Source organism: Cucumis melo, chromosome 2, assembly GCF_025177605.1.
Source record: "Cucumis melo cultivar AY chromosome 2, USDA_Cmelo_AY_1.0, whole genome shotgun sequence".
NCBI lineage: Eukaryota > Viridiplantae > Streptophyta > Magnoliopsida > Cucurbitales > Cucurbitaceae > Cucumis > Cucumis melo.
Genome location: NC_066858.1, coordinates 14,073,796 through 14,085,209, shown reverse-complemented (window position 1 = coordinate 14,085,209; position 11,414 = coordinate 14,073,796). Strand labels below are relative to the sequence as shown.

Here is an 11,414-nt window from a genome sequence, read left to right as displayed (position 1 = left end):
ATAGACTATCAATATGATATTTTAGAGATTCATTTTACCATAAAAAATCACTTTATTTTTCTTTTATATGTTCATGATAAATCAACTAAAGCAATTCTCTTGCTTTTACTAAAGAAAAAGTTCTCTTTACTGAATATGTGATACTTTTTTTAGTTGTTTTTATCATTATTTCTTACAAAAAAAAACAATTATTTTTTATTTTTTGGAAGAGCTTTTCCTTTCATTTTCATGTGGAATCAAATATATTTCAAATTTTAATCATTTAAAAATTCAGCATATATATCATTTTATGTTGTTTCTCTTCTTAAATTTGTCAGTCTGTCTAATCAACTCATATTCTTTCTCAACTCTTATCTTAAAAGAAGTTTTGATAATGATATAAAATGTAGAAGCCACTTTATATCATTGTATTTCAAGTGAATACTACAATTCCCCATATTTCAGTTATGAAAAATCAAACTCCACTATCCATTCTGAAACTTTAAAATCACTTTAACAAATCATTGTCTTATCCAACTCATCTTTTGTAAAAATAATTTAAAACGTAATTTAAACTGATATTAGGTTTAAAATTTATGAACCTAGCGTGATTGACTTAAAGCACGTTACTGCTGCAAGCAATAGTAATCAAAGTATTAATCCAAATATAATTTAGTTAAAATATATGGTGGTAGATAAAGATAAGAAAGTCAGAAAAACGTACATCATAGCATGACATGACATCTAAACAGAAAGCAAGTCCGGACTAGTTTTGATAAAGAAATCAAAATCAAAAGAGAGAAAAACGAACACATGCAACAAAAACCTTGAAATTATCAATATGTCCAAGTGGAGCTTATCTCACAATTATATAACTTTCAAATTGGTGAGGCCATATGCCAACTCAGAAAGACAATGGACCCTTTTCCAAGAACGCGACTTTTATCCAGACGTATACACATAAATTTGGTACACATAAAGAATGGAAGGTTAAAACTTAGTCCTATAATTTATAATTAGAATTAGTCACTGTAATTTGATAAACTAGTTAGTCCTATAATTTATAATTAGAATTAGTCACTGTAATTTGATAAACTACTCTAAAATAATCCTTATCGTTTATGATGTCTTATCAAACTAACAAAAAGTTGTAATTGAATCTCTGAATCTCTAAAAGAAATGATATAATATAAAATTGAAACTTTTAAGAATAAAACATCTTCCCAACGTGCATTGTGTGATTTCATAGTGGAAGATAAAGAATTTTAGTTTATTGAAATACGGAAAGATTTACAAAAATTGTTTTGAAAGATCACTTCCTAAAGCATGTATAGATGACAAATTAATTTCCTATAACATTAAGAAACCACTTTCATTTTAGTAATTTTAGGCAAGCAATGAAACAAGTTCTTGAACAAAAATGGGTTTTAATGGCAAGTGAAGAATAAATAGCTCCATCCCCCTCTTGATGTTTGGGGCCCTGCCTGTTGAGGAAAAATGTTAGTGGGTGACGACTTCGCTTTGAATAAGACAAAACACACCGATGCAATCGACAAAACAAGGGATATTATTCAATGTGAGTTGAGTGAATCCTCCATGGTCCAAGCAAGAAGATTGGCCAATCAAATCAAACAAATAAGTCCCTAGGTAATGAATGAAAATTTCGACTACTGAACTTGTAACAGATACAATGCAACTGCCATACACATGAAACTGCCCATTTGAAAAATGTAAAGAACAGAGAAGAAAAGAAAATTAGAAACAAAATTGGTCTACAGAAAGCTCTAAGATTTATTTAAAGGAAAATGATGACTAAGACACGGGACTTAATTTCTCTTGACCAAAATATTGAAAGTTTGGTTTCTCATCCTTTCCTTCTCATTTAGTTGAATATGACCAATTTCTTCACACCCACCAATAAACTGAAGAAATCCCCGGAAGGTTAAAAACAGATAAAAGAAAGGTTCAAGATAATTGAAGGTTGAACTGAGGAAGTCGTGAATTTTGTTGAGAAGGGAAGGAGATGGCAGGTGGGTCTTTTGCTCCCGCAGGAGTGGCCAAGGAGAGAGCAGAGCAGTACAAAGGAAGAGTGACGCCTTATGTGGTTATTGCTTGTCTTGTGGCTGCCATTGGTGGCTCAATTTTTGGTTATGATATTGGAATTTCAGGTACTTTCTGTTGTCTATCCAGCTTCTTTTGAATCTCTTAAATTCTCTCTAGAAAAGTACAGGATCTTCGTGATTATATCAGGCTATTCCTTTTTCGTCGCTTTTTTTTTCTTTGTGGGGGGGGGGGGGGGGGGGGGGGGGGGGAATTGGCCAATACTATATGGGGGAGAAATTGGATGTCAGCCGCAACTTCAAAGCTTACATTCAATTATCCAGCAAAAGACTACAAAAAGTTGACTTTCTAGCAGAGCGATTTAGCTAACAAACAGGAAATAAAAAAATCACAAAAGTTATACCAACTTCGAGAGGTGATGGTGCTAAAAAGCATCTTTCGTGATTTTATGATTTTTTCTCCTCATGAAAATAATATAGAATAACTCCATAGGACCTGGGTGAATGAATCCCTTTAGCCCATATTACTTCCATTTCCAACTTTCATCCTTTGTTATTTATATTTTATCCACGGTTTAAAAAATCAAGCTTTTAAAAGGTGTTTTTACTTTTGAAATTTAGTTAAGAATTCAACCATTATTTCGGACATTGAAATGAAATAGGCTTAATTTAAAAAAAAAAAACAAAAAATGGAAATACAACCGGAGAACATTTTGAAATGTCAAGTTAATGATCAACAGGTGGGGGTGACATCGATGAATCCGTTCCTTAAAAAATTCTTTCCAACGGTGTACAGAAACAAGATGCGTGCACACGAAAACAATTACTGCAAGTACAATAATCAAGGGCTTGCAGCATTTACCTCATCCCTATATCTTGCTGGACTAGTTTCCTCATTGGTGGCCTCCCCCATCACCAGGAATTATGGGCGCCGTGCAAGTATAGTCTGCGGTGGACTTAGCTTTCTTGTTGGGGCAACTCTAAATGCAGCCGCCGTAAATATTGAAATGCTCATCCTAGGAAGAATAATGCTTGGTGTAGGCATTGGCTTTGGGAATCAGGTATGCTTCCTGCACCAGATAATGAAGAGAATGGAATGCCTCGCTCGTGCTTAAACACCTTCATTTGCAATCGTCTATTTAAAAAAAAAGAAAACGAAACCTTTCATTGATATAATGAAATGAGTATAATGCTTAAAATACAAGACACAATCATCTAAATTTAAAAGCAAATAATTGAAACATTAGATGCTATGACTAGATAGGAACTCATTTTCACCTCAATTACTCCTAATGCGTTAATGCTTATTTGTTATTGAAGGCAGTTCCACTCTACTTATCAGAGATGGCACCAACTCATCTTCGGGGAGGCCTGAACATGATGTTTCAGTTAGCAACTACCCTTGGGATCTTCACGGCAAACATGATCAATTATGGTACACAGAAGATTGATCCATGGGGATGGAGGCTCTCCTTGGGTTTGGCTGCATTTCCAGCTTTTTTGATGACAGTGGGAGGCTTACTTCTACCTGAGACGCCCAACAGTTTAATGGAGAGAGGAGCAAAAGAAAAAGGAAGAAAAACCTTAGAGAAAATTCGAGGAACAAACGATGTGAATGCAGAGTATGAAGACATCCAAGAAGCAAGTGAATTTGCTAATTCTATCAAACATCCTTTTAGAAACATCTTTCAAAAGAGAAACAGACCACAGTTGGTAATGGCATTCTTCATGCCAACATTTCAGATTCTCACAGGCATAAATTCAATCCTATTTTATGCTCCAGTATTGTTTCAGAGCATGGGGTTTGGTGGAGATGCAGCTCTCTACTCCTCAGCCCTAACAGGAGCAGTTCTAGCATTTTCAACTCTGATTTCAATAGCAACCGTCGATAGATTAGGCCGAAGAGTACTACTAATCTCAGGTGGAATACAAATGATAACATGTCAGGTAAGATTTCATCATACTTTTCTTTATCATACTTAACTGACTAATCAAAAAATCAAATAGCCCTTATTCTTACTGATGAAAACAACAGAAATGAGTTGACAAATGAGAGATTCTTAACTTACACATGAATAGAAAAAGACAGAAATCCATCAGCAGTCATGAAAAACAGTCCAAAATTGCTGATTATTGACTTTTCTTTTCAATAAACAGGTGGTGGTCGCCATTATCCTGGGGGTAAAATTTGGTAACAATGAAGAACTATCAAAAGGGTTTTCGATTTTGGTGGTGATAGTGATTTGTCTATTCGTTTTAGCCTTTGGATGGTCATGGGGGCCACTGGGTTGGACAATACCGAGCGAGATATTCCCGCTAGAAACAAGGTCGGCGGGACAAAGCATCACAGTGGCAGTGAATCTTCTCTTCACATTTGTAATTGCACAGTCGTTTCTTTCATTGCTATGCGCATTGAAGTACGGGATATTTCTGTTCTTCGCCGGTTGGATCATTGTGATGACGGTGTTCGTTTATGTATTCTTGCCGGAAACCAAAGGAGTTCCCATCGAAGAGATGATACTGATGTGGAGAAAGCATTGGTTTTGGAAGAACGTTATGCCTTCAAATGTCGATGATGATCAAAGTAATGGTAACGCTATCTAATCTTTTTTCAACCTTCTCAAATCAACAAGGATCAGTTTGCAATTATGCTAATCTGTAAGGGTAGAAAATAAAAAGAAATTTTCATGGTGAAAATTGTTATAATGTTTAAAATGTGACGAATTAATTTTATGAAATGTCAATATAAATATGATTTATATTAGAATGTCGATGTAGTTAACAAAAACGTTCAAAATAAATATTTAAAAATTTGTCGTGTCTATTATTTATTTATATTATATAAATATTTATGTTTCATGGTTTTTTTACTATGTCTATATGAAAAGTAAGTCTTGGTGCTTTGTTATAAAACACTTCGAATGGGCATTTTTCTCCTTGTTTTGTTCTTCTCATATTGTTGAAAACAAATTTTGTTTGGGGCATTGTCATGTCCCACTGTTTAGGGCGTGTTCCATTCAAACAATAGATTAAGTTTTCCAAAGATATATTAGTGATTTATATTTGACTCTTGGTTTGAGGGTATGAGGTAGTGTTGAACTTCAACATTGTATCAAATTTCTTCCAAAGAGTTATTCAAAAGTGACTAAGGAATTTAACATCCCCATCGGATCCTATTGTCTTTGGTATCCTGTATCTTTTCAACTATTATATGAAAGATTATCATTAATTTGTGGACGATTTTGCATAGAACTTCTAAACTTTTAAACTATTGTAAATCAGATGAAAAACCTCTGTGTGTCTTTTCACTAAATAACTTTTAAGAAATACTTTCAAAATCTAGAAGTATAGTTGAAACCTTAAAAAAAAAATTATAAATATATTTGTACAATTTAATTTATAGTATCGATACATAAGGCATCCTTTTAGGTAGAATGGTAGAAATGAAGAACCTTTGCAACTAGTTTCATAAATTGACCTAAAATTTTGATATTTTACTTAGGTTTCTCGAAATAAAGTTTTTACAACTCTTTGAGGTACATTTCCTTTTCTCACCCAACCACCCATCTCAACTCTTTCACTATCCTCCCCTCTATATTTTGTCCCCAACCATGGTAGCAATAAGTGTAGTTTTTTTTCTTTGGAGCAAGACACAATGGTTGATACATACAATTTCGCCAAACAAATTAAGTACAAAGGACAAGGGTGAGAAAGTGAACTAGAACAAGAGCAAGAACCGTCAAATAAAGAAAAGAAAGAGCAAAGTTTGAACCTATGTCTTCTTGAAAATCTACATATAGCAAGCACGCTCAACATAGATTACTTGGTCATGACCTACGAGAATTAATTATCAAAACAAACATGACTCAACTGATTTTATATTTATACTACCAAATTCAAAGTTAGAAACCTACCTAAATTAGATTTACCAGAACCATCTTTTTCTCTTCTTCTTTTTTTTTTTTTTCATATTTTCAGTAACATTTAAGCCAAAGGGAAAACTAATAAATTTTTGTATTAAAAGAATGATATTCTTAAAAGAATGATACAAATGGTGAAGATAACCAAAGCAATTCAAAAGCAAAGCGCTGGTTTGAATGAATAAAGATGAAACGATTCCTTCTAAATTATTGTATACAAGAAGATTATTCAGCTTCAAGTGCATATATAAAATGGCGATTAAAGTTACCGTAAAGAACTTGAAATGTTTAAGAATTTAGAAAGTGTTCTAATCTAAGCTCTGCCATCTCCAATGAAGAGAATCAACCACACCATTGAAGCTATCAAACTTAGGACTCACCAAATCAACCTTAACGCCGAGTCTCTCAGCTCCTGCCGCTGTCACGGGCCCATGCGCAGCCACCACCATTTCCGGCCATCTCTTTTTCATCATATCCCACTCCAAACCCAAATGCTCCAAGCTTTTAAGCAGCCCCTCCACTTCCCCAGTACTTGTAAACACAATGGCATCCAATTTCTCATCCTTCCCTCTCTCCACCAGCTTTCTCGCGCAATCGGGTCCGGCCCATCGGGTCTCGTAAGCATCGACGCGGACCGGAACCCAACCTTTCGCCTCCAGGTCACGGAGGAAGTTTGGAACCACCGGGGGTTCGTTGAGTCCCACGACGCGAGGAACCGGACATAAAACCCGACGGTGGTTTCCAACTCCAAGAGCTTCAACTAAACCAGTTGGAGTTGCAATTTCAGGTACCACAACTCTAATTCGACTCGTGTTAGGGCAAATTGTGGTAAGAAATTCATGGTCGAGAAGCTCGGAGTCCTTACCTAGGGCTGCGATTAAGAAAGTATCGCCGTGCGACGGTAGCAAGGGCTCGCCAATTTCAGTAGCAGCGTCGAGGAGGGCTGTAATGCCGGAGCGGGAAGTGAAGGCGACGGCGGAGAAGGAATGCAGAATGGGCGGAAGGAGATGAGATTTGATGGCGAGAGGAGTGGGCTGGACGGTAAGAGTGGGACACCAGAGGGGTTCGAAGCCTTTGAGCGAGAGGAGGTGAGAGAGGCTGCCGGCATAGTTTTGAGGCGTCGTGAAGGCCACCGTACGCGGAGAGGAGTGGGTGGGGATGGCGGGAGAAGGAGATGAAGTGAGTGGACTGATGTGAAATGGGCCGTTGGGATGCGCGGCGCCGGTGCTCATTTGTGATTTCTTTGGAGTTCACACTCTTTTTCTTCTCCTCCTTCTTAAACTTTTTAAAACTTTTCATAACTTTATGTCAGTTTTACTATTTCATTTATCTTCTAGATTTCAAATTTCATTTGTTTTTAATTAATTTAATAATTTTAAAAAATATTTTTTAAAATTTGTTTTATTTATAAAAATAATTTTAATTAAATATCAATAGTGATTAATTTATACCTTTAGTCATAATATTTGATATTTTTATTTTTTAAATTTTATTTTATTTGTTTTTCACCTTTTCAAATTATTTATTTTAAAAATAATCTATTTCTATCTAAACTATTTTTGGTAAATTTAAGTTAAATAAATTTCTAACAAACGAATTTTATTAAATTTATAAAAAAGTTAGAAGAGGATCTAATATTAAATTAAATGACTTTTAAATCCTTAAGTCTATAGTATATATAAAAGGATGGAAGTAGAGAAACGTTTTAGCTCAATTTTGCCCTTTCGTTGACACATTTTTTTTGGTCTTGCATTAATGGTATTTTTGTCATTCACATCGATTTAATGTTTGTGATCATTTTCACATTCAACAAGATAGAAGTTTCCATTTGTTAACTTTTCATCTCCTTATTATAACTTTGCTCAAAGTTTTAAAATTTTCTCTTCAATTAATTATATCATTTAAATTTATCCAAATTCATTTACATTCCTCTCTCCCTTAATCACTATTCACATTCCATTATTTCATATTAACTCTTTTGAATCTCTTGCAACCTTTCCAAATTCTTCCTTTACAAATCTTTGGGTATAAATACCTCATCTTTTTCATTCATGTCACAACAAAATACTAATGGTGGAGAATAAATCAAATTATGCTTTTTTTTATTATCTTCTAATTTTTTTCTTATTTTATTGCCTATTTTTTGTATATAGAAGTATGCTTGTGTATATTCTTTCATTTATAGGATTATTTTTAGTAGACAACAGAAGTTGGAAAAACTTGAACCACCAACTTTGGCATGTATATATATCTGTCTCTTTATGTTTAAGTCATGCAATGAGAATCATTTTTTAATGTAACCATGAAAATCTTGCTCATGTTTTTTTTTTTCATTTATTTTTTTTATCAAAGCTATTTTATTAATAAAATGTTTGAGTAACCTATACTTTGGTTTAGTGAAAACAATGTAAATATTATTGGCATTTATAAACTATATATAAATGTAATAAAATGTGTAAAGCTATAAATATTAAAATATTTCCTTTAATTTTTTACCTACAAAATCATTAAAAAAAAAATTATGGTTTTACATTTATAATTTAATGATTTCAAAAGAAATATGATTTTGATGGATGTTTTTACTCTTTCAATATAGTTTTTTTTTTTTAGTCTTGCTTTAGTGGTAATTTTCTCGTTTACATAGATTTAATGTTTATGGTCATTTTGACATTCAATAAGATAGTGTAACTTTTCATCTCATTACTAAAAAAAAAAATTGATCTCAGAACTTATATTATTTAATGTTCTATGTTATTAGGGTCATAATGTAACATAATGCTATATGTTATTACACAACTAACAACATTTATATCTTCCACTTTATTTAGATATATATAAATTAGATGGTTAAGTTTGTAACTTGTAAGCTCGAGATGTTAAAAAATGAAATTTTAATTGTGCAAACAAATCAAATTCAACATTCAATCAATGGAAAAACAAAGAGACATAGGAGAAGAAGATGATGAATTTGGAAAATATTGAAATGACTCTTCCAATTTTATAAAGTTAAGTTAAAATTATAATTTTTTCATGTGTAATTTGCACATGTATCGCACCAATTGTTTAAGTAACCTAAAAAAATGTATAACAAATATTTTAAGAATTATTTAAACTTTAAATGTATAAGACTTTTCTTTTAAAAAATTTCAATTTAATGGCTAGATTTGATTTAAATTTATTTCAATTAAAATTTGAATCTAAAATTTTTACCAAATTATTCTACTTTTCCGAGATGTAGTATTTTCTCTTTATTCTTCCTTATTTTTATATCTTCATTAATACGTTATAATTTTTATTTTAAAAGAAAAAATAGTAATATATTCAACCATAACGATTATTAAAAAAAGTTAAAAATTTCAATTCATATTTAAATTAAATGTACGAAGTCCTGTGTGTTAGATTTAGAATATGAATTCTCTTTTAAAAATATTCTCACATAACGATTACTTAAAAAAGATTTGACAAATTGTTTTATGAAAACTAAGACGATTTCGTAAATTAAATATACAAAATTTGTGTGTTGGAGTTAGAATATGAATTAAAAAATAATTAATAACTTATTCGCATATAACAATTACGTAAAAAAAAAGTTGAAAATGAACGTTTAATTTAAATAAATTATTATAAATTGTTTTATGAAAATAAGACATTTTAGAAAGTTAAATATACGAAACTTGTGTATTAGATTTAGAATACAATTTTTTTTAACTAATAATTTATTTGCACGTAACGTTCTTTGAAAAACGTTGAAAATGAAGATCACATTTAAAGAAATTACTAAAAATTGTTACGAAAATAAGACAATTTAATAAATTAAATATACAAAATTTGTGTATTGGATTTATAATACTATTTTTTTTAAATGTATAAAATCAAATAAATTTCATAATCTTACATAACCCTTTCTTAAATACATTTTATCATAACACTATCATGACCCTACTCACATAACCTTTTCCCAAACATATCTTATCATAAAACTACATTTTTAAACATTCATGTTAAGTTTATCATAACATCAACCCTCCATAACCCAACCCTTCCCTCAAACGATCTCTAAAAAGTTACCCTTACAATCTGAATTAAAAATAGGGGTATTTTCAAAAAATAGAACAAAGCGGCAAAATATTTACACTGTATAGAACAATTCTGAAAACGAAAAAAACCCACGGGCTCACCGTGTAAAATACAAAAAATGCCCCGTCAACTACGCGAGCAAAATACCGAAAATGCCCCATCAACTACGCCATCAATAACATGCGCATAATATATTTGCAATTTTTTAGATATGGTTCAATATATACGCGAACGATTAGATATGGTTCAATACATACACGATCGTTTAGATATGGCTCAATACATACGCGATCGTTTAGATACGGTTCAATATATATGCAATCGTTTAGATATGGCTACAAGATGATTGTTTAGATATGACTATAATTTATACGCGATCGTTTAGATATTGTTCAATTTATATGCGATTGTTTATATATAGTTCAATACATAGATATGACTACAATTTATCTTTTCAGTTTCATCGTTTAATTTTGTTAGACGATCGTTTGGACTTGGGGAATTAAATCTAAATGATTTCTTTTTTTAAATTTGGTACACGATTTTTTAATTTTTTTGGTACACAATCTTATAGATTTTTTTATGCTATCGTTTAGATTTATTTACACAATTGTTTACTTGTTTACATGATCGTTTACTACTCCAATCCAAATGATTTTTTTTTTTCAAAATATTTTATATACGATCTTTTATTTTTTTTACAAGATTGTTTACTTTTTTATATGATTGTTTACATTTTACTATTTTGTTGTACACAATCTTTTACACAGTAGTTTACATTTGGGGCGTAAAAAAAAAAAAAGAAGAAAGATGATGGAAAGATTAAACGACGTGAAAAAGAATTAGAAAAGAAGAAGATGTAAATATTAAACGAGCTAAAAAAGAATAAAGATGGTTAAAAAATGGCTAACTTTACTGTGTTTTGTTAGCCCTTCAAAATAAGAGTAATCATAGCAATTTTTAGAATAATTATTTAATATATAGTTAAATTTTTAAAAATTACAAATAGAAGAATCAACTTCTCTGTGGTGATCTTATATTTACAAATAAGATATATTTTGACAAATTATTTTGAATCTAAAAATTAGATTCTTGATATTTAAATAATGTTTTTTTTATTAAACTTTAGAAAATGTTTTTCAAAAAATTATTTTTATTTAAACTAGAATTGTTTAAAAGACCTTTCAAATGCTATTTTGGTTCTTAAGGAATACTTTTGTTTTTCATCAAAATGCTTTTACGAGCCTGTATTGACAACCAAATTTAAATTTTATATTTTAGATAAAAATAAAATTATTTATCTATGGTATTATACTTAATAAAAATGTGGGGACTTGGTAATTTTAATCGTTTTTGTCACCAGTTTTTTTCTAAAAGA

The 11,414-nt window shown here is 31.2% G+C and overlaps 2 protein-coding genes and 1 long non-coding RNA gene across 5 annotated transcripts; 1 reads left to right on the top strand and 2 right to left on the bottom strand.

Moving 5' to 3' along the window:
- The first annotated feature begins 1,425 nt into the window (after nt 1–1,425).
- LOC103487378 (sugar transport protein 7) lies at nt 1,426–4,909 on the top strand. Of its 3 annotated transcripts, none has more exons than XM_008445673.3 (4): nt 1,426–2,147; nt 2,780–3,100; nt 3,360–3,986; nt 4,197–4,909. In XM_008445673.3, exons 1-4 carry the CDS (start codon nt 2,079–2,081, stop codon nt 4,641–4,643), a joined length of 1,464 nt encoding a protein of 487 aa, XP_008443895.2. In that variant the 5' UTR covers nt 1,426–2,078; the 3' UTR covers nt 4,644–4,909. The 3 variants fall into 3 exon arrangements, with proteins under 3 accessions (XP_008443895.2, XP_050937529.1, XP_050937528.1); XM_051081572.1 differs by having other exon boundaries at nt 1,781–2,156; nt 2,766–3,100; XM_051081571.1 differs by lacking the exon at nt 2,780–3,100 and having other exon boundaries at nt 1,781–2,147; nt 3,364–3,986.
- Nucleotides 2,783–3,461, bottom strand: LOC127148226 (uncharacterized). The gene is made up of 2 exons (XR_007819067.1): nt 3,318–3,461; nt 2,783–3,174 (listed from the first exon to the last, which is right to left on the bottom strand). It is a non-coding gene; the product is annotated as an uncharacterized LOC127148226 (long non-coding RNA).
- A 1,358-nt stretch (nt 4,910–6,267) lies between the features above and the next one.
- Nucleotides 6,268–7,191, bottom strand: LOC103487492 (uncharacterized). Its single transcript, XM_008445818.1, has one exon. The coding sequence runs from the start codon at nt 7,189–7,191 to the stop codon at nt 6,268–6,270; it is 924 nt and encodes a 307-aa protein (XP_008444040.1).
- Between the last annotated feature and the right edge of the window lie 4,223 nt (nt 7,192–11,414).